The sequence below is a fragment of the Leptonychotes weddellii genome, chromosome 3 (assembly GCF_054177405.1).
Source record: "Leptonychotes weddellii isolate Sample4059 chromosome 3, ASM5417740v2, whole genome shotgun sequence".
Classification (NCBI taxonomy): domain Eukaryota; kingdom Metazoa; phylum Chordata; class Mammalia; order Carnivora; family Phocidae; genus Leptonychotes; species Leptonychotes weddellii.
In genome coordinates this window covers 29,721,263-29,744,552 of record NC_138371.1, presented here as the reverse complement: position 1 = coordinate 29,744,552, position 23,290 = coordinate 29,721,263, and the positions used below count along the sequence as shown (strand labels likewise).

The 23,290-nt window shown below is 34.9% G+C and overlaps 1 protein-coding gene and 1 pseudogene across 8 annotated transcripts in view; one reads left to right on the top strand and one right to left on the bottom strand.

Moving 5' to 3' along the window:
• The window catches only part of CARF (calcium responsive transcription factor), a 96,016-nt gene that overhangs the window by 25,292 nt on the left and 47,434 nt on the right, over nt 1-23,290 (top strand). For 4 of the 8 annotated variants that reach the window (XM_081815348.1, XM_081815347.1, XM_081815345.1 and 1 more), the window contains exons 7-14: nt 1,351-1,471; nt 4,685-4,828; nt 6,557-6,790; nt 8,742-8,904; nt 10,498-10,561; nt 16,245-16,375; nt 16,757-17,129; nt 19,426-21,789. In XM_081815348.1, coding sequence (XP_081671474.1) covers nt 1,351-1,471; nt 4,685-4,828; nt 6,557-6,790; nt 8,742-8,904; nt 10,498-10,561; nt 16,245-16,375; nt 16,757-17,129; nt 19,426-19,544 — 1,349 coding nt within the window. In that variant the 3' untranslated portion in view covers nt 19,545-21,789. Of the gene's footprint in view, nt 1-1,350; nt 1,472-4,684; nt 4,829-6,556; nt 6,791-8,741; nt 8,905-10,497; nt 10,562-16,244; nt 16,376-16,756; nt 17,130-19,425; nt 22,609-23,290 lie in introns of those variants that run through there. The other 4 variants (XM_081815344.1, XM_081815343.1, XM_031029469.2 and 1 more) reach the window with 2 other exon arrangements.
• LOC102741977 (translation initiation factor eIF2 assembly protein pseudogene) lies at nt 3,804-4,342 on the bottom strand (annotated as a pseudogene).

The window sequence follows — 23,290 nt, the reverse complement described above, 5'->3', positions numbered from 1 at the left end:
CATGAACTTTTCACATCCATTTATTTATATTCTATTGCTGTGTAACAAATTACCCAAAACTTGATGGCTGAAAATAGCAAACATTTATCTCCTGGTTTCTGTGAGTCCGGAATCCAAGAGTGGCTTAGCACGGTGGTTCTGCCTCAGGTTCTGTCACAAGACTGCAATTCAGGTGTTGGCTGGAGCTGCAGGCATCTCACTGCTTGGCTGGGGGAGGATCTGCTTCCAAGCTCACTCATGTGGCTTATTCCTTGCCACATGGGCCTCACCACAGAGCTGCCTCACCTCAGACAAGCAAGAGCAAGAGTGTACCCAGGATGGAAGTCACAGTCTTTTTATAACCTTATATCAAAAATAACATCTTGTCACTTCTGCCATATTCATTAGAAGTAACTTAGTAAGTCTAGCCCATGCTAAAGGGGAGGGAATTACACAAGGACGTGAGTACTAGGAGGCCGGGATCACTGGGGACCATCTCAGAGGCTGGTTATTACATTATTGTAGTCCCCCCTTATCCGCAGTTTCACCTTCCAAGGTTTCAGTTGCCTGTTCTCAACCACAGTCTGGAAGCAGATGATCCTCCTTCTGACGTATTGTCAGAAGGTCAATAGTAGCCTAATGCTACATCACAATGCCTTCGTCATTCCCCTCACTTCATCTCATCATGTAGGCATTTTATCATCTCACATCATCACCAGAAGGAGGGTGAGTACAGTATCATAAGATATTTTGAGAGAGACCCCATTCATATAACTTTTATGACAATATATTGTTATAATTGTTCTAGTTTATAAGTTATTGTAGTTAATCTCTTACTGTGCCTAATTTATTAATTAGACTTTATCATAGGTATATATGGATAGGAAAAAACATAGTTTATATAGGGTTTAGTATTATCCATCCTTTCAGGCATTCACTGTGGGTCTTGGAACGTATCCCCCATGAATAAGGGGGAACTATATTTTAACAGTACAAATAGAAATAAGGAAATAACTATAAAAGGAAATTACATGACAATATTTACTAATAAATGTAGCTTTTGCTAATTTCTACTTATAAAGTGGTGAAATTTTATTACTAAAAACCGTATGTATGTAAATATCAGTTAACATTCAGTAAATGTGGTATTTGCAAATTTCTTTACCATAATGTGCATTTGGTAAATATTATAATAAACTTTTAAACTTATGTGTTTGTACAACTTAGTAAGACTTACTGATGTTTTCTTTCCTTAAAGTTGTGTAATTGAAAGTGTAAATTTTGACATTGCCACCACCAAGTTATTTTTATTCTAGTGTCCAGAACAGATGGATACTTGAATTAATATCAATAGTTGGTTTTGGCCCACAGGGAGTAGAGCCGTGGTAATGGAGTGTCAGTATGGGCCAAGGAGAAAAGGTTTCCAGTTAAAAAAAATCAGTGAGCAGGAGAGCAGGTCTTGTCAGCTCTACAAAGCCACTTGTCCAGCCCGGTAAGCTTTATTTTCTTTAATTTCCTTTTTATTATAAAAAGTATTTATTTTCTAATATCTAATATGTACATTTTTATTAAGTTTAAACAGTGCCGGTAAGTTTCCTTTTACTTCTATGCCCTATGTCCCTTTTTATTATTTATTTATTTATTGTGTTTAGTTAGCATATAGTAGATCATTAGTTTTTGATGTAGTGTTCAACGATTCATTAGTCCTATGTCCCTTTTTAAGGCAACAACTCTTACCAGCTTTCTGAGCAACCCTCCAAAGATATCCTGTGTATGTGCATGCATATATATATATATATATCCTCCTTTACACTCATAAATGTTGAAATCTCAATAAAACTTACTAATATTTTCTTTCCTTAAGGTTAGGTAGTAGTATACCTTCTTTCCTGCTGTGAATTCACATTGCTTTATTTCTATTTTGAATGCCTGTTGTGGTTATTTACTGCACAACTATTGCTTCACACTAATGTGAATGTAATGACATATACCACTCTGTACTTTCTTTTTATTTTTGTTATTTCATTCCCAGTGTATCTCAAAATTGTCTCCATATCTGCATATAAAAGGAAGGGTTCCTTCTTTGCATTTAGTTATTTTAAAAATTGAAATATAATTGACATATTAGTTTCATGGTTCCTTCTTTTCAGTAGCCATACAATATTACATTTATGGATGGGTTGTCATTTACTGAATTAGTCCTCTAGTGATGGACATGTAGGATCTGAAAAGTATTCTTTATTATTATATACAAAGCTGCAGTTAATAACATTATACCTATTTGTATACTTGTGCAAGTATATCAGCAGGATAAATTTGTTGAAATGAAATTGCTAGGGCAAGGGTTATATTATTTTAAATGTTTACAGGTGTTATAAAGATGATTGCTCTTTAGAGAGATTTTATCAATGTATGAGATCAACACAATAAGTTTTAGATAGACTAGGACTACAGATTGGTCATTGCTTTGGGAGAGAATGAAGAATTTGAAGCAATACAAGATTTTTGTAATGTTCTTTCTAATATTTTTTTAGACATTGAAAGTGTTAAATTCTCAGATAAAATTTAAAAAGATAACATATAAAGGTTGGGTATAGTTGATCCTTGAAACATTTTATTTCAGCATCATATCTTATATGACAAACCTGCACATTCTCAAGTTTTTCAAATTAGTTCAGAAGACTTTTCATGTTTAATCTGATAATATTAACTTTAGGCAATATTTAAACCTGACTGTGAAGCAAAACTTTTAACTGCTTTTAAATATAAGCAATATAAAACTTTAGATATAACTTAGGAGAAAGTCTCTATGTGTAAAGAAATAATTTTATTCCCTATGTCATTCTACAAGTACTTTTTGAGTATCTGTTGTGCCCAGCAATACTTTGGGTGCCATGGACTGAAAGAGGTACAAGATTTTACTTATTCACCGGGAACTTAAAATATTGTTGAGGTAGATCAGAAAACAAAAAACTGTTGGAAAACATAATGGTATAGTATATAGTACCAAATGTGTCAGTTAGCTAACTCATCAGAGAAGGAACATATCCATGCAAATTCTGTAACAGGAAAGTGCAACTTAACCTGAATGCTAAAGTTTAGATTGAATTTGGGTAGGTAAGGAATTAGAGGGGAGATACTGTAGGCCAGGAAATTACATGAATAAAGATATGGTGTGATTGTATTTTTGGTATCAGAGGAGGAAGGAACATTGAAATGATAAACTTCACTGAAAAAGCAATTTTACATTTGAAGTAATTGAAAGTAAGATTAGGTAAATAAGCTAGAATCATATGGGATGGCTTGAATGCTGCCAAGAAATTCGTACTTGATTAAAAAGCAGGTAGATTCTTCAACAGAAAAGTACAAATGTGAAGAATTATTGTAGCATTAATATATCAAGTGGATTTAAGGAATGAGGAAGGAGGCTATTAAAGTAATCCAGGCATGAGTTTTTTGTTCTTTTTTGTTTTTATGTTTAAGATCTATTTATAATTTATTTTTACAAGTAGGAAAGTCCCTCCATTTTTTTCCCGCTGAATGTATATGAATATAAAGAAGTATTGATTTCACACTGCCTCCCACCCTGACAGAATGGGGTAACAGGAAGTTGTGAACTGAGAGCAGCCTTCTGACACCAAGATGGTTTCCTCTCTATCTGAGACTTGAACTCTGGTGCTCTCATCAGTCATCCTCTTGCTGATTTCTTTTCAGTTTATGAAAATCTATGAGTTTATAAGCATCCTCCCCAGCAGATGGGTCTACAAAGTCCTTGGGAAGTCAGTAACTCGGGGACAGGGTTGAACTGTCACTTCACAGTTTGTTTACGTAATGGAAAGCTGAAGAATTAACTCATACCATTTTCAAAGAACAAGCTCTTATTCTATACAAGGATGTGGAGAATCATCAGTACAATGAAAAAATGGTTGAGTAAAGTCATGAGTGATGAAACCAGAACTCTTGAACAATAGAAAGACTGCACTGAGGGTTTTACATTTCAGAGAACTGTTTATTGCTACCCAGTATGTATCCCTTGGGGCACTCCAATTAAGCTTAGGAAATACACTGCCCCCCAGGGAATCGATAGCTTCTTGACCTTTAGTGGTGACTTCGGGAAATTCTGGTGCCATAAGGGTAGCCGTGTTCTCATCATCCGACCACTGTATTTCTTCTGCCTTATTATCACTGTTTGGCTGAGAACGTGTTGGCGGAGCTTCTCTTCCTGAAACCACCAGAGTTCCATCATCAAGTAAATAATCCTTCACATTCTGAGGAGTGGAAGAATGACACTCTTGATGGTAAGGCTTCCGAACAGTGGCTACCACACAGAGAACTGACAGTGCAGCACATGCGCCTTCTTCATCCTCCAGCTACCGCAGCTGCTGCCCATCCCCCTCCTGCCAGCACCCTTCTGGAACCCCCAGGCATGCGTTTTTTATGGCTTCCAGGAGAATTGGGAAGAGGCAAATCCAGAAACAAAAGTTAATATCCATAAATATTCAGATATTTTTACTGATGTCATGATTATTGTTAATTTGCTAAATATTACGCACTGAGAATATGGCTTATTTTTCAACGTAATCCTCTGAATGCTTTCTAGTTTAATTGATTTTTCTCTAAACTTTAATGCTTAAACTTCTGCTTGGTAAGTTTGATTTTCTTGATATTATATTATGAAAGAAATTCTACTTTTACTTATAAACAGGATTTACATTAAGAAAGTACAGAAGTTTCCTGAATATAGAGTTCCCACAGACCCCAAAATTGACAAGAAAATAATCCGAATGGAGCAGGAAAAAGCCTTTAACATGCTAAAGAAGAACTTGGTAGATGCTGGCGGTGTTCTTAGGTATGACATTTATATTATTATTTTATTTTTTACAAATTAATTAGCTCCATTTACAAAATTTTTTTCTTATAAGAGAAATTATAATTATGTTTTCTAATTATTTCATTAAGAATGATTTTTATAAGGGAGATGTCTCATTAGTGGTTCCCTAGGTTTTAAAATTTGCCACTGTGTAAGCCATTGAGTTTATCAACCAAATGTTCTGATAATGCCTACCAAAGAATTCTGTATACCATATGGAAATTTTTCCCCAAAATGACAAATAATGTGTTTAGCAACCTATATAATTATATATTTCATACTTTGTTTCTGATACTTCTTAGGAGCCAAACTTGCAGTCACCTGTATATCTTTTTAACCCATCTTTGATTACCTATACCAGCTAGAAATTAATCCTAAGCCCTACATAAAATTCCATTTTTATATATTTTTTGTGCTTCAGATTTTACATAAGAAGAAATATTAGCTTGCTTTCTTACTTTTCTTTATGTGTTAGTCCAGGTGAAGAATTTACGGTAATACCAGGGGATTAAGTGTACAGAATATAGCTTTTGTAAAAACAAAACAAAACAAAACTTTTGGCTATGGGCGCCTGGGTGGCTCAGTCGGTTGGGTGTCCAACTCTTGTTTTCAGCTCAGGTCATGATCTTGGGGTTGGGGGATCAAGCCCTGTGTCCGGCTCCATGCTCAGTGGGGAGTCTGCTCCTCTCCCTCTCCCTCTGCCCATCCCCCTGCTCATGTGCTCTCTCTCGCAAAAAGATAAATAAATCTTTAAAAAAATAAATACATAAAATAAACTTTTGGATATATGGAAAATGAGTAGCCAATAATTAGATCATTCAGTTTGGAGAACATTGCATATAATTTTTAAATAAGCCACCATTTCATGAGTATCAGTCATTGCAAGCACTTTGTATAAAAGTATCCATTAAAACAGTATCCTACCAGATCATTTCATTTTCCTAGCATCTGTTTTTTTGCACTCAATATGAAAGACCTATATTCATCTTTTAGTTGATTCTCTTGCTCATTGGGGCAATAGGAGCTGTGTGCAATAGAGGGGCTATGGGGCAATAGAGGTAGTGTATTGAGCTCCTGTCAGATAAGATTCTCCCACTCAGCTCAGTCTTGGTAGACTGTGATTTATAGCCAACCTTTGGAAGGATTATAGGATTTACTTAACATGAAATTTAAAATACCATTTTCATATATACTTAACTCCTGTACCCTCCTTAACTATAGGGCCATAGTGAAAGTCTATAAAGGTTTGTAAAGATTTTTATTTAATTGGGTATAAAGGCAACTTAGAGGAGTCAAGCAGAGAGGGCGCCTGGATGGCTCCGTTGGTTGGCTGTCCAGCTCTTAGTTTTGGCTCAGGGTGGTGAGATGAGCCCCAAATCGGGCCCCAAGCTCAGTGTAGAGTCTGCTTGAGATTCTTTGCCTCTCCCCCTCTCTCCCTCCCCTCTCCCTCTACTTGCCCCCATGCATGCACATGCTCTCTCTTTCCCTCTCTCTCTCAAATAAATAAATAAATAAATAAAATCTTTCTAAAAAAAATCAGAGGACATTTTAAATTTTATTTATATCATTTTAAAATTTTTATTATATTTACTTACTGATATAATCATATCTTAAAAGATTATTCTTTTTCTTGATGAGTTTTAACATAAGTAACTATGATTCTTGCCTTTGTCTAGTAACATAATTTTAAATTTTTCTTCTTGTCAGGTGGTATGTCCAGTTACCTACAAAGCAAGCTCATCAGTATCATGAATTAGAGACTTCCTGCCTCCCTTTGCCACCTTCTCCTTTTCCTATGTCTTCTCTTGAAGAAGAGGAAACTGCAATTAGGGATGAGAATTGTGCATTACCCTCACGTCTACATCCTCAAGTAGCACATAAGATTCAAGAATTAGTGTCACAGGGAATAGAACAAGTATATGCAGTAAGAAAGCAGCTAAGGTACGGTAAAAACAAATTATTCTTTTACATTTTTCATTTTTGTTTGTTGGTTTAAATAATTTATCATCATAGACATTTTCCAAGATATATGCTATCAGAGGAGATAAGGAATATAATTTATTAATTTATTAAAATCTTATTTATGAACTGATCATTTTCTAGCAGATACTTGGCAAGCCATTAGTAATGATTCAGCTTACTCATTTGAAATATTCCATATTCAAACTTAGCTAATTGGACTATTTCTGAATTATATATAAATTGAATTATATAATAAATGCCTTTACAGAAAAAAAAAACGTTTATAGAATCAAAGATTTTAAAACCTAGGCCAGGATGCTTGTTTAAGCTATTTGAAATGCAATTAAATTGTATTATAACAAAAGAACCTGGATAGTTCTTTGTATGATGGAAGTTTACATGTAGCATTCTGGTCCAATGTTACTGATTCTCAGGATACAATAATCATGATCTCATTTATTCTTGGTATATTTACGGGAGCCTGGGTGGCTCAGTTGGTTGAGCGACTGCCTTCGGCTCAGGTCATGATCCTGGAGTCCCTGGATCGAGTCCCGCATCGGGCTCCCTGCTCGGCAGGGAGCCTGCTTCTGCCTCTGACCCTCCCCCCTCTCATGTGCTCTCTCTCTCTCATTCTCTCTGTCTCAAATAAATAAATAAATCTTTAAAAAAAAAAATTGGTGTATTTACCTCCATACTGCGCAAGAGAAAACGGACACTATGAGTGGTTAAATAACTGGCTTAAGAGGTAGAGGCAGAACTGAAATCCAGATCCAGTTCTACAGCCTGTGCTCTTTCACCATGATTTCTGGTACTTAACTGGCCTTATTCCCACTGGTTACTGTGTAGTCCCGTCTGAACAACACGATGAGTATTTCCTAGGTTAATATCTTAATTAATACGTGATTTTCCTATTTAGCAGCTTTCTCAGACATTTTATATTCATTTTCATTGGGACATTGTTAGAACAGAGCCAAAATTTGGTAAAGTTCATACATTATTTACTAAACTTGAACCTTAAGAACAGAGGTATGATTCAGCTCTGCAGTGTGGTCTATAGAATGTAATGCGCAAACCATATGAATATTGGACTTTATAATTTTTTGTGTATTTTTGTATATTGATGTGTCAATGCTGCCTTCTATTTCTATATTTCTCTTTTGTCTACTTAAAAAATTCAAGCAGGGCGCCTGGGTGGCTCAGTCGTTAAGCGTCTGCCTTCGGCTCAGGTCATGATCCCAGGGTCCTGGGATCGAGCCCCGCATCGGGCTCCCTGCTCAGCGGGAAGCCTGCTTCTCCCTCTCCTACTCCGCCTGCTTGTGTTCCTGCTCTCGCTGTCTCTGTCTCTGTCAAATAAATAAAATCTTTAAAAAAAAAAAAATTCAAGCGGGTCATATTTTATATAGTAAGTGATGCCTTTTGGCAGCAGTGTAACTTGATGTTTATACAATAACCTGGGTGTAGGCCCAACCTCTCTTACTTACTGGCTAGATGTATAACTTTGGCAAATTATTAAACTTCAGCAGCCCTCAGTTCCCTGGAATGATAATTGGGAGTAAAGTGGGAATGATCATTGCACTTACCTCACAGAATTATAGTAAGCATTAAAGGAGATCCTTGAACTCTTCAAGTACACTGCCTGACATAGTTAGCATTCAAAACATATTATGCTTAAACTGACAATAATGATTCCTATAAAAATGTCAAAGCTTATTCTAGATACAGAGTTATTTAACCAATGAAAGTATTATATTGCTTTTAATCTGCATGATTTCTTTGATTTAATGTATGGAAAAAATTAAAAGTGGAAAAATATAAATTATAAAACTGTAAACCATGCTTTACAGAAGTTTATGCTAAAAAGGAACATTTTCTCATTTGATCTGAAGTATATTACTATTTATGTTTTTATTCTATTTTATGCTCTCCACAGAAAATTTGTAGAAAGAGAATTATTTAAACCTGATGAGGTGCCTGAGAGACATAATTTATCCTTTTTTCCAACTGTAAATGATATTAAAAATCACATCCATGAGGTACAGAAATCCTTGAGAAATGGAGATAATGTGTATAACTCAGAGATTATTCCAGCAACGGTATGATTACAATTATAATTCTTTGTTTTATTATAGAATCTTTCTCAACTTCTCTTACTATTTGGCCTAACGGGGTGGTTGTTATTAGGCCATATAAATAACTGTGATGAAAGAAAAAATAGTAGTTTTGGGGGCGCCTTGGTGACGCAGCCGGTTAAGCATCCAACTCTTGGTTTCAGCTCAGGTCTGATCTGAAACGGAGCCCTGCGTCAGGCTCCGTCCTCAGTGTGCAGTCTGCTTGAGTTTCTCTCTCCCTCTTCTTGTGCCCCTCCTGCCCTGAGCTCTGCCTCTCACTGAAATAAATAAATCTTTAAAAAAAGCGGGGGGGGCTCCTGGGTGGCTCAGTCGGTTAAGTATCTGCCTTCAGGTCAGGTCATGATCCTGGGGTCCTGGAATCAAGCCCTGTGTCAGGTTCCCTGCTCAGCGTAGAGTCTCCACTTCTCCTTCTGCCTCTGCTCCCATTCCTCATTCTCTCTCCCGCTCGCTCTCTCAAATAAATAAAAACTTTTTTAAAAAAGAAGAAATAGTAGTTTCTTTTTCTTAAAATGTAAACATTGTGAACCCTCAGGTGACGATTTGACTAAAATTTTTTTTATTACTCTCACAAGAAGAAATATCAATTTCCAACTCTGACTATAATAACAATAGTAATCTTCATTTAAAAATCAACATATTTTATTTCTGTAAAAGTATATCTTATTCATCTAACAAATATTTATTGGGTATATACTGTGTATACCTTCCTCTCTTTTTAAAAATAGATAGACAGGCGGCGCCTGGGTGGCTCAGTAGGTCAAACACCTGACTCTTGATATCTGCTCAGGTCATGATCTCCGGGTCATGAGATCAAGCCCCACATCCCATCGGGCTCCACCTCAGCAGGGAATGTGCTTGAGAGTCTTTCCCTCCTCCTTAGCCCCTCTCCCTGCTCGCTTACTCTCTCTCTAATAAATAAATAAATCTTTTTAAAAAATGGGGCACCTGGGGGCTCAGTCAGTTAAGTGTCTTGACTCTTGACTTTGGTTCAAGTCATGATCTCAGGGTCATGAGATCAAACCCTGCCTTGGGCTCCATGCTCAGTGGGGATTCTGCTTAGGATTTTCTGCCTCTTACTCTCTCCCTCCCCAACGCTTGCATGTGCTCCTTCTCACTCTCTAAAATAAATAAATAAATCTTAAAAAAAAAAATCTCAGTAGCAATACCCTTTGCTCTCCAAATTTTTACTACCCAAATTATGCCTTCTGAACTAAATAGATTCAGATTTTAAGCTAGTGCTACTATTCTTTTCCAACCCAAACTCTCTTACTTATTCACTATCCAAAGTTCAGGAAGTAAATTGGATTTGGTTAGCACTGATCTTTGCCATCTATACTTGCTATCTAAATTCTTGCTATCTGAACTTGGGAAGCTAATGTATTTGGATAGTGGACTATACTCATATTTTGAGAATGTAAACAAGTGAAGAGAGTAATTACTGAATGAAACACAATTATACTATCACTGAATAAAATATGACAGTTGTATTGATATTTTAAAACATTTTTTACTATAAATGCTTTATTGTTTTTACTGAAATAAATGTTCCCATTTCAGCTTCAGTGGACTACAGATAATGGGCATATTCTCAGAGAGACTGTGACAGTTACATTTGCAGAAGGTAAGTTATCTTGAATATATTTAATATATAAAATCAGTGTTAAAACTGGAAGACATTGGGGGCGCCTGGGTGGCTCAGTCATTAAGAGTCTGCCTTCGGCTCAGGTCATGATCCCGGGGTCCTGGGATTGAGCTCCGCATCGGGCTCCCTGCTCAGCGGGAAGCCTGCTTCTCCCTCTCCCACTCCCCCTGCTTGTGTTCCCTCTCTCGCTGTGTCTCTCTCTATCAAATAAATAAATAAAATATTTAAAACAACAACAGCAAAAAACTGGAAAACATTGAAGATATTATGTATAAACAAAAGGATACCATGTTAAATGCAGAGATAAGTATAGAAGAATGAATGTCTAACTTTATATAGGGGGTGAAGTTAAGAGAGCACTTAAAGCCAAATAGATTGATTTGAGTAGTGAGAGGAGTTAGCCATACAGAAGCAGAGAAAACACATTTCCAGAAGAGAAAAAAACAAGGGTAAAATAAGCTTGGAACACAAGAGTAAGAGCATATGAAAAAAAGCAAACCATATAAAATGGACAAAGTTTCCTGATCAAGGTATCTTAAGGTTATCACTACTGGAATTAGCCTAGCTTTATAGTAAGCTGTACTAGCAGTTGGCCTCAAAATTTTAATCATAAAGCATAAAAGCTTATTATATGAGGAAATTTATTTATTTATTTTTGGTAATCTCTACACCTACTGTGGGGCTTGAACTCACAAACCCAATATCAAGAGTCATATGCTCTTGTTATGGCCCAAAGAGACAGGAACAACTATGTTAGGATTTGTCAAAATAATTATAGCTGTATAAACATATATACTTATATGTTACTCATATATACTTCTTCATATATGTTATTTAGCTATAAGAAAGGATGAGATGTTGCCTTTTATAATGACATGGATGGACCTAGGGAGTATTATGCTAAGTAAAATAAATCAAACTTCTCATGAGAAAAACAAATACCATATGATTTCACTTATATGTGGAATCTGATAAACAAAACACATGAATAAACAAAAAACAGAATCAGACCTATAAATACAGAGAACAAACTGATGGTTGCCAGAGGGGAGAGGTGGGGTGGGATGGGCAAAATGGGTGAAGGGGAGTGGGAGAAGGCTTCCAGTAACGGAATGAGTAAGTCATGGGAATAAAAGGCATAGGGCTGCCTGGGTGGCTTAGTCGGTTGAGCATCTGGCTTTGGTTTCAGTTCAGGTCATGAGATTGGGCTCCATGCTCAGTGGGGAGTCTGCTTGAAGATTCTGTCCCACCACCCCTCCCTCCCCTCTCAAATAAATAAATAAATCTTAAAAAAAAAAAAAGGCACAGCATAGGGAATATAGTCAATGATACTATAATCACAATGTTTGGTGACAGATGGTAGCTACACTTGTGGTGAGCATAGCATAATATATAGAGAAGTTGAATCACTGTGTTACTCACTTGGAACTACTGTAACATTGTGTGTCAACTATATTCAAACAAAAATTAAAAATAAGGGGTGCCTGGCTGGCTTAGTTGGAAGAGCATATGACTCTTGATGTTGGGTTTGTGAGTTCAAGCCCCACAGTAGGTGTAGAGATTACCAAAAATAAATAAATAAACTTAAAAAAAAATAAATTTCCTCATATAATAAGCTTTTATTCTTTATGATTAAAATTTTGAGGCCAACTGCTAGTACAGCTTACTATAAAGCTAGGCTAATTCCAGTAGTGATAACCTTAAGATACCTTGATCAGGAAACTTTGTCCATTTTATATGGTTTGCTTTTTTCATATGCTCTTACTCTTGTGTTCTCTTACTATTCCAAGCTTATTTTACCCTTTTTTTTTTTCTCTTCTGGAAATGTGTTTTCTCTGCTTCTGTATGGCTAACTCCTCTCACTACTCAAATCAATCTATTTGGCTTTAAGTGCTCTCTTAACTTCACCCCCTATATAAAGTTAGGCATTCATTCTTTTATACTTACCCCTGCATTTAACATGGTATCCTTTTGTTTATATATCTGTGTCTTTCATTATGATTTGAGCTACTCAGGGGCAACGGTTATATTTTATTCAAGTTAACATAACTAGTGCCTAGCATAATCCCTGCTACAAAGTTAACATCTAAATAAATGCTTTAGAATAAATTAATGAATAACTGTATACAGTACAATTATTTCTTTATTCTTTGGCTGTTTAACCTTTAAAAGTCACTGTGCATAGAGAATAACTTTCAAATTCTTTATCATTATTCATCTGTTCTGCACATATTTTACTCACTGTGATAAATGCTGGACATAAAAAAGAATAAGTTTCTTGCTTCACTGAATTTCAAATTTAGCAAGAGAAAAAGACACTAAGCACATATATTCTAATTACTGTTATGAATAGTGCCATAAAAGAGTTGTGCAAAATTGTGTGAGAATAGTGACAGACATATAACTTAATCTAGGGAGTAGGGAACTAACATTTGAGAAAGTGGCTTTTAAACTAAGAACTGAAGAATGGATAGGAATTTGTCAATCAAAAGGATACCATGTTTGAAAACTAAGCAAGAAAGAGCTTGTCATGTTCAAGGAACTTAAGAAAGTTGATATGGTTTTAAGCATAGACAATGCTTGGAGATAAAACTGGATATGCAAAATGGGCTTAGGAGGCCCTTAGAGCTGTCCAAATGAAAGGTGTGATAGCGGTTTAGTCTACAGTGAGTGGCATTTATACTAGAATTGGACAGATGGGGCGCTTGGGTGGCTCTGATGGTTAAATGTCTGTCTTCAGCTTAGGTCATGATCCCAGGGTCCTGGGATCGAGCCCCGCATCGTGCTCCCTGCTTGGCAGGGAACCTACTTCTCCTTCTCTCTCTCAGCTGTTCCCCCTGCTTGTGCTTTCTTGCTCTCTCTGTCAAATAAATAAATAAAATCTTAAAAAAAAAAAGTTGTTTTCAAAGGTTTTGGTTATTGATTGAATAGGTGTGGGAGGTAAAAGAATGGGAATGATCTGGGATGACTCCTGGGTTTCTTCCATGAGCAACTGACTGATAGTGGCATTTACTGAGGTAGGCAACACTGGTGTAAGAATAGGATTTGGTAATGGCAAGGGGAAAGAAAAAAGTTCATGAAATCAGGTTTGGAAAGCTTAGATACATATCAGAACCATTTCAGTGGAGTGGATTGGGAATAAGCCACATTGGGATGGTTGAAGAGTGAATGATGAATGAAGAAGTAGAGACAATGTGCTATGAGGGGAAAAAGGGTTGAGAGAAGGTATTTTCAGATAGGAGAGATCTGAAGAGAGAGATGAAGATGAAGGTATTTGATAGCTTTGATGATGGGAAGTTGAGGAAATTTCTGATAGTTTCTCTTCTCTTCAAGAGTGCTGAGAGTGAAAAAGATCTTAGGAAGTATGGCCAAGATTGGACAATTGAAATCTTCTAAAATATAGAAACCTTGTGAGGTTGTCAGATACAGGTGAAAGTCCTGTTGAAGTTGATGATCATGAATTGGTATTAGTAGTAGCAGCAAGTTTCTCTTTCATTCGCATTCAGCTTCACGTATATGGGCCATTTTCATTCAGTGTTAGGATTTTACCAGGGGTTGTAACAAAAGTACAAAGAAGCAAGGGAGGTTAGGGGATTTGCAAGAGAGTGACTGAAACTATAACCGTAGGATTCGACTAAGCTGGATAGGGAGAGAATTTTAATAAGAAAGAAGTTGATAGGGGCGCCTGGGTAGCTCAGATGGTTAAGCATCTGCTTTCAGCTCAGGTCATGATCCCAGGGTCCTGGGATCGAGCCCCATACCGGGCTCCTGGCTCAGCAGGGAGCCTGCTTCTCCCTCTCCCTCTGCCTCTCCCCCTGCTTCTCCCCCTGCTCATGTTCTCTGTCTCTCTCTGTATCTCTGTGTCTCTAATGAATAAATAAAATCTTTAAAAAAAAAGTTGATGTATCTGAAGAAAATTGAGGAATCAATGGACTGGAGGTTCACATGAGGTTGAATAATTGTAGTGAAGTACTTACGCATAATCCCTGGAAAAATAAGAGGTTGTGATCAAAGAATGGGATGTTTGAATTAGAGATTTTTAGATGTAAAAGAGTCGAGGGTATGACAGTAGTAGTGGGTGACTATAGCAGAGTGACGTACAAGGACAATTAGAAATGAAGAAGCCAAAAGGTGAAAGAAGTCAGGCAGAGAAAGACATATACCATGTGATTTCATTTATATGTAGAATCTGAAAACCAAAACAAATAAGCAAATGAAGAGCAGAAACAGACCCATAAATACAGAGAATAAACTGATGCTTCTCAGAGGGGAAGAGTGGTGGGAGATGGGCAAAATGGGTGAAGGGGAGTGGAAGATACAGGCTTCCAATCCTGGAATGAACAAGTCACAGGGATAAAAGGGAACATAGTCAATGGTACTGTCATGGCATTGTATGGTGGCAGATGGTAGCTACACTTGGGATGAGTATAGCACAACATATAAACTTGTGGAGTCACTGTATCGTACACCTGAAACTAATTTAACAATGTGTGTCAACTATACTTTAATTTAAAAAAAGAACTAAAGAAACCAAGAAATGTGAGAGTGCTGTTTAATCCTCTCAACAACCCTTTGAGGAAGATTCTCTTACTATCCTGATTTTACAGGTGAAAAAACTGAAGTTTAAAAACCAAGTTAAGGGTGCCTGGGTGGCTCAGTTGGTTAAGCGACTGCCTTCGGCTCAGGTCATGATCCTGGAGTCCCGGGATCGAGTCCCGCATCGGGCTCCTTGCTCGGCAGGGAGTCTGCTTCTCCCTCTGACCCTCCTCCCTCTCATGCTCTCTGTCTCTCATTCTCTCTCTCTCAAATAAATAAAATAAAATAAAATAAAATAAAATAAAATAAAATAAAATAAAATAAAATAAAATAAAAGAATTGTTAAAAACCAAGTTAAGTGGCATGTTGAAGGTTACAGAGAAAAGCTAGCTAGTGCTTAAATTCATCCTTGTGTGACACCAGGGCCATTTTGAAAAATTACTTGGTTACAGTACGGAAGCAATAAACGGTTGTTGATAATTGGTTTTTGATTAACTTAAAGAGATGAATATATTTGGGTTAAAACATAGAAATTACATGAGAGGAACTATATTCCCTAAGAACAATTACTTTAGCAAATGAGATTTTAAGAGAACAGATTTTTACTCTTAGTCATTTATTACAAAATGAGTTATTGAAAGAAATTTAATGCTGTTATATTGAGGACCAGCTTTATGCCAGGCATTATCTTAAGCATTAGGGCTACCAAAGATGAATTAAGTTTGGTCTTTGTAATTGAGAGGTTCAATAGGTTTCACACATCCAGAGAAGTTTAGATGTAGTCCAACATCATAGCATAGAAAATGGACTAGATTTGAGTTACAAATACATAATCTTTCAAGGAAAAAAATACTTTTCCAACATCACATCCTAGATATACTGAATTAAAAATTAATGGAGGTTGAACCTAGGAATTTATATTTTTGAAAAGTTCCTGAGTGATTCTGATTCTACCAGTTCTGGAAATAGTGGACAAAATAACTTCTTAAAGTCCTTTTCAAACCTTTGAATTTATTTCCTATTCTAATTAAGATAGTAAGTGTTGTAAATAAAGTACAGTGTCACATAGCATAGAAACCATAAACATTATTTTGTTTTGATAGCTGATTTTTTTTATATAACTTAGGAAATTCACCAGGGGAATCAATTAACACCAAAGTGGAAACAAATCACACAACGGGTTCTTTGTCTCCAGAGCCAGCCCATTTGCTTTCTTCACTTTCCTCATTTCAACCAAAATTATTTACACAACTACAGGTAGGTATCCAGTGAAATAGACAAAATTGAAGCCCTTCCCTTTCTTCCTTAATCTCTCCTCTTCTTCTAGGGATTTTATAGAATTATTATAGAATTATGGTAATGATCACAGATGTTTTTATTATTAATTTCCTGACTTTTTTGTATCTTGATATAAGATCATTTAAACAATACATTTTGAAAAAGTTGGAGTTGACTATGCATGCAATAAAGTTTAGTTGTACTACTTTTCCTTTGATTCTTGTTTCTGTCCTCGATATTTGTTAGTAATTATACACCTGTATTTTATTCCAATTATGTGTCAAAAGAATAATATATCCTATGAGAAAATTATACTTAGTAAATTTAAACATTTTGATGTGACTCTTTTTGGTTTAAAAGGGTTTGCAGTTGCAACCAAGATTCACTTCTCCTGATGGATCAACGGCTCCGATATCAGTAAATAACCACCCTTCCTCCAGTCCTTCAAGACTCCTGGATTCATTAGAAAGTACTGTAATGAGTAATAATTCTCTACTGCTTGGTCAAAGTCATAGTCTTCAAACAGATACATGCCTTACCCCAAACAGTAGCATTATTGCCTCTACCATGGGTAGCCTTCCGGGACCAGATCAAAATCTGGCTGCAATGGACCAGCTGGTGGAAGTTGGAGATGTTGAGGATACAGAGAATATGGAAGGAAGTGTTCATCGGATTCTTCTGGGAAATGTGCAGACCATCCCAATACAGATTATAGATAGCCACCCAGCTATTAGTAAGTTAAAAGCAACTTGTGATTTTATTTTTTTAGCCTTTATGGACTATCATTACTGTTACACTACAGAAAAAAAACAATCATTTCTACTCAGGGGTTTATAAAATATAAATAAATAAAGTAAAATTACTAGAAAAAGGGAAAAATATCAAGAGCATAATAACTTTTAAACTTTATTTTTTCTTCTCCATCAAAATTATTCATTCCCTAATTACCTCAGTTTACATAGAAAATCTATGGTGATATGAAACCAGAGAGTCATTTTAGAATGCATGAAAAAAATGAGAAACTTTTTTTTTTAAGATTATGTATTTATTTATTTATTAGAAAGAGGGCATGAACGGGGGGAGGAGCAGAGGGAAAGGAAGAAGTAGACTCCCCACTGAGCAGGGAGCCCGAAGTGGGGCTTGATCCCAGGACCCTGAAATCATGACCTGAGCTGAAAGCAGATGCTTAACTGACTGAGCCACCCAGGTGCCCCATAAAATGAGAAACTTTAAAAGGAAAACATTTAGTGTAAATGTTACTGTGGAAAAAGTGTTACAAGGAAAAATGGAATGAAGTAGGCAGATATAAATGTTAAAGATTTTGAGTTATAAACTTAGATGTTGAGTTCTATGGAAATTGAAAGGGAATTAGTTAAGCCTTGGGGACTTGGGTTTAATCCAAGACCTTGTTATCTTCACTTTGTAACAAACCCAGTCAACCTAGTGATAAATTCTAACTGCTACTTGACCTATGTCGCTCCCTTCCACATAGAATGTTTCGGATTGGGCACTTTTGTGCAGAAAGATTTGCAATTTGCTTTGAAGAACAAAAATCTTCATAGAAATTATCCTTAGAACATACAAAGTATTTACCCTCCATTCTTAGTCATCATTCTTCTGGGTAAGGAAAAGTGTAAGGTAGTTCCTTCCAGAAAGGAATCATTATCTTTTAAATTTATTGGAAGTGTTACTTTTAAGAAAATTTATCCAGAGCGCTGTGGCAGTTGTCACTACTGAATAAGTTTAGTAGAAAAGAGGGAAAAGGAATATATGTGAATTAATCCTCAGAACTTCATGAAATAGTTGATGGTGTGCCCATTCTACAGATAGGTAAATCAAGGCTCAGGGAGGTTAAGAGATTACCTAAAAGTGATAGAGCAGGGATTTAAACCCAGATCTATCTGCCTCCAAAGTTTCTTTCCATTCTAACATGCTTCCTCCCTCTATGTTGTACCAAGGTATTTCTGGGAGCTCTAATTCAGATTGTTTTAAAGGAGACCCTCTTTGTATCTGAACTTGCATGATTTATCAAGTTAGATCATGATCTGAGGGAATACTTTACCTGAATATGAATTCTCAGGGTCACTCAAATCCATCTTCTACTGGTTTTCTTTATGGTGTGGGCTAAACTCCTAATATACCCATATGTGACAAGCATTAGGGGTATTCAACATACTTTCCTGAGTAAATATTGGTCCCCTTAATCTTGGTTCCCTGTAGCAACTGAAAAACTGATATCCCTGAGAAAGAGAAAGATTTTATCTTAGACATCCCACCTGCCAATCAAGATAGTGTTGCTGGTATCCTGCAATCAGATTAATTTGGTCATAAGTACTTTAAAATCAGAATAGTAAGTGCATTGTACAGTGTTTCAGATAAGCAAACATACAGCTTGTAGAGCTAAGTCAGAACTATCCTTTAAGATGTGGCATATTTTTTTCTAAAGTACTTATGTAGTTGAGTTTCTTTAGGGAGGGAATATTTTCCTTATATATGGCCACATGTGGAAACCATATGGGATTGGAAACAAATTTGTAAATTTGTAATACATATACCTACTGTTTGCAAAACATCATTTTCAAATAATAGACTTCCTGACTTTTATTTACACATATTTTTAAAGGCAGTTAAGTTTAAATATGAGATAGTCCTCATAATTTTATCAAATTATGGACTGCTTTTTTGTCAAAGTATCTGTAGAGGAGAATAACTATGGTTTTCTTAGTCTCTTCTTGTTTTTATTACCAGAAACATACTGAAGGAATTTTTTTTAACTTCTCAACATTTAATTTTTTATTATTTTTCATTTTCTTTCCTTTTTTTATTGAAGTTTAGTTAACACACAATGTTTCATTAGCTTCAGGTGTACACATCCTGAGAGAATTTATTATGAATGACTATTAAGATGTCAGAAATACTGAGTTCTCAAATACACTGTTTTTTGCTTCTAAATTCATATAATTATTAAGATTCCAGTGTTATAAGTTACATTAACCTTTAGGGTTTTTCTTTTATGTTTGGTTTTAAAGTTGAAGAAAATCCAGAAGGTACCATTTCTGTGAGCCAAGTTAAGCAAGAACCCAAAGAACCAGCATTGTCTATGGAAGCAAAAAAAAATTTGGACTGTAAGAAATTATCTGCCACATAAATTATTGAAGCTTTTCAGAATTTACAACTTGGGTAACTTCTGATGTCATAAAAAAGAAGGTGAATATTGTCAAAGTGCAGCAATGTGATAAATGGACTGAAGACTAGTTCAATGAGCAACTTTGATTTAAAACTGATATGTTTGTTGCCAAGTCCATATTTTTGGAAGCTATTTTACTGCTCTCATTTTGTATAATTCTTATGCTTTTTGATTATCTGGTAAGGCCAGTATTTCAAAAGATCATCTGAATTTATTCATGACAATATAGTCTGAACACAAATAGTTACCTAACTCATCCCTTGCAAATATCCAATTTGGGTTCTGAAAAGACAAAAACAACAACAAAAAATAGTGTGTGAGTGTGTGTGTGTGACTGTATGTGTGTGTGTGACTGTATGTATGTGTGTTGACTTTTTTAAAAGTTATAAAATAACTTATTTCCTCTTTAAAGTTGTGAAGAAATTCTTTACATTAGCAGACAGGTGAGAGATTATTTGTAGTCTGTCGCATTAGGAAAGATAAAACAGTAGTAGATTTGAATCATAACCTGAAGCCCAGCATTCACATCTGTGGAAACTGTAGTTGCAATTTGGCTTCTTCCATTATAGTTTTTATACCTGAAACTACAAACCAATAGCATACTAATGGTCATCTAATAGAAATTTAAAGTGTCTTGGTAAGTACTCAGAATTTTAATTTGAATTAATCAGATAAGTAACAGAAATAAATGTATATTGCATGGGTTTATATAGTATTGTAGGTAAAGCACTACTTATGGATAGGAAAATGTAGAAATTGAGAGAATTCAGAAAGAATAATAGACTTCCCCTGGTGTTTACAGATGATTTGGGGGACTTTTTGATATCAGCAGAGGATTTTTTTTTTTCCTATTTTGTATTGAAGATTCAGCTCTGGATGGAAAAGAATTTGAGTTGTATTTATTTTTCTATGCCAGAGTTCTTACTGAATTGGTGGTATTAGAATTTATAGTATTTCAAGGTAAGTATTTGTAGTTAAAAAATTAGTTCATATTTAAAACTTTAAAACAACTATGTGTACATATGTTTGCTTGTTGAGTAAGTATATTTACTCCAAATACTGAACAGGTACTAATCACTATATTCATTGTAAGCTTCTGTTTTCTGGAAGGTTGGTAAACTAGAAATGTCAATTATAAATGGTCAAGAAATCAACGTAAAGGCTTTTTTCACCCCAGGAACCATGTGTGGGTATATTTAAAATTTTATTTTAAAGTGATAAGGATTTCAAATGGATATTAATGTTTAATATTAAACGCATATGAAATATATGAAATTTAACCTTAATATTTTACATGAATATGAGTCATTTCTGGCTTTTCTAAGTCCAGTCTCCCATTCTTAATTCACTTTAATTGTTGCAGGTACACAGCATGTATCTAAGTATAAAGCATTGTTATATTAGAAGTCAGTGGAACTCTAATAAAAAGACCTTGCTCTTTAGATTTATACCCTATTTAATATAAAATGTATTATTTATACCCCTATTAATACAAAGTTAATATTCAATTACATATATGCTTTTTAGTTAGAATGGCTAACTATTCTAAGATTTGAAAATATTTGATGTCAGCATTTTCACACAGGCTGCCAAATCTGATTATGTTATTCTAAGTTAAACACAGCTCTTAGTTACCTCAAACCCAGATTTCTCTTAGTCTGTGTGTACTTAAAGGGTATAAGTCTAAATTTATAGTTTAGTATTACATTTTAGGTAATATTCTTTTCATTTGTTATTTCTAATTTTTATGGAAATTGTTTTCAAGATTTTAAGTAATCTTCACTTTTCAGTAATGACAAAAGCTTATTAAATATTTTACCAATTGAACTATATTCCTTTGGAGACATTCTTTTCTTTTTTGATGTTGAGTTGTTAAGGAGAAATGCTTGTTAAGGTACAAACCCTAGTGAGTTACCTAGGATGTAACTAGATGTTAGAGGATTCAGACTTTGGCACTTGATTAAGAACAAAACATAGTTAAAAAATATTTCTCTCACTTCATTCTATGTGAATGTCTCTTTCTGGTACTGATTTTTGGTTTTGTTTTTTGTTTTTATTTTTGTTTTTTATGAGGACAGAAAGTCACAGTGCATCCTCCTCACAAACAAAAAGCAAAATTAAAAAAGAGCATTGAAGGAAGGTTTAAGTCCCTAATTGTATACTCTTTTGGTTTTTAGGTAGAAACTGGAACTATCAATATTTTCATGTAAGTATTTCAATGAGTAGCTCTTTAAAAATAGTTTCTAAATTTTTAAAAATTCATTTGTCCTCTAAATGCATGTTCAGTCACAATATATCAGTATTGTATTTTAAAGGTGCTTAGCATCGCTTTTTAAAAAGTATGTTTACATATTTTAAATATTCAGTTATTTTTTAAATGCACAGGGTATTAAATACAAGTGCATAAAATTTTCAGTATCTGTATTTGGCATTCTCCTAACAGCTCTACAGCAAACTTTGACATGTGCTCTTTTGTGTCATGTATTACAAGGTGTAATATCTGTAGTAGTGAGTTGGACATTCAAAATAAGCCGTTAGAAATTCATAATTACAGCTGAGCTTTTTTCATCATTGTGGTTTTCATGTTCCAAAGCCTCCCAGTGAACTTTATATATACTACAGTGAATTAAAGATAAACACCACCATGGTGGGCTTTTTCCTCAATATTGATTTTCTCCATAAGCAGTTAACATGCTTAAAAGAAAAAGCTTTTTATACAAAGTACCTTATCTTATCCAAGATAAATGTTTTCTAAAAGTCACAAAATGATAGAAAACAGATTTTAGAAGCTGGTCCTGCTTCTGAGTTTCTGATTTTGAGGCCCACCAGCTTGTGTTTCATTTTTACATCCTGTCAAAATACATACTTAATCATGTGAGTATGTGAAAGATGTCATTTAATTTGTACCAGGTTTTTTAAAAAGTTTTAAAATGTGTGTATATATATATATTGTAACTTAATGTATAGTGTCCTTGTTATAATGTAATTTTTTTCATTAAAAATCCTATGTTATTTTTTTCTTAAACTTGTTAGTTTTCTTTTTATACTTTTTCTGGGGATAGTGGTAGTTTTGTTCATCTTAAAGATGTTGAATAAACACTTTAATTACATGAGAACTTAGGCTAGAAATTTATGTTCAATTTGGGACCTGAAAGTTTTTCAGCATAACTACCAGTAACTCCTCTTATCATTACATTTAGGGACATATATGCATTTAGTACTCTCAGCTCAGCCAACCATCAACATTTTAAAACAATGCAGGTAATAAGGTATTAGTAATTCTTTTTCTCACATCTTGGCATTGTGATATCTTTAAGTACAGCTTTTTATTTTTTTGGTGTAATGAAAGAAGTATGTGGTTTTTTTTAAAAGAGGAGGGATCATCAGTGTTTTTCCTCTTGGGGTTTTTTTTTTTTTTCCCTTTATTCCACCTTGTCTGTTTTATAGGACCGTAGAAAATCTTACTCTCTCCAGAAGGGGTACTGTATTAACTATTCCCCATCAGTTGATTTAGCTTTAGACATCTTAAATGGTGTATTACTTTGGTATCTAAATATCTGTAATTCTACTTAATTAACTTAGTTGTAATGGCAAAGCCTTAGTGTACTTTTGCCACATACACATTAACTATGAAAACTGTTGTTAAATAATACAAATATTCATTGCTGATTGAATTCTTAAAACTTCAGGAATAAAATCAGAATCTT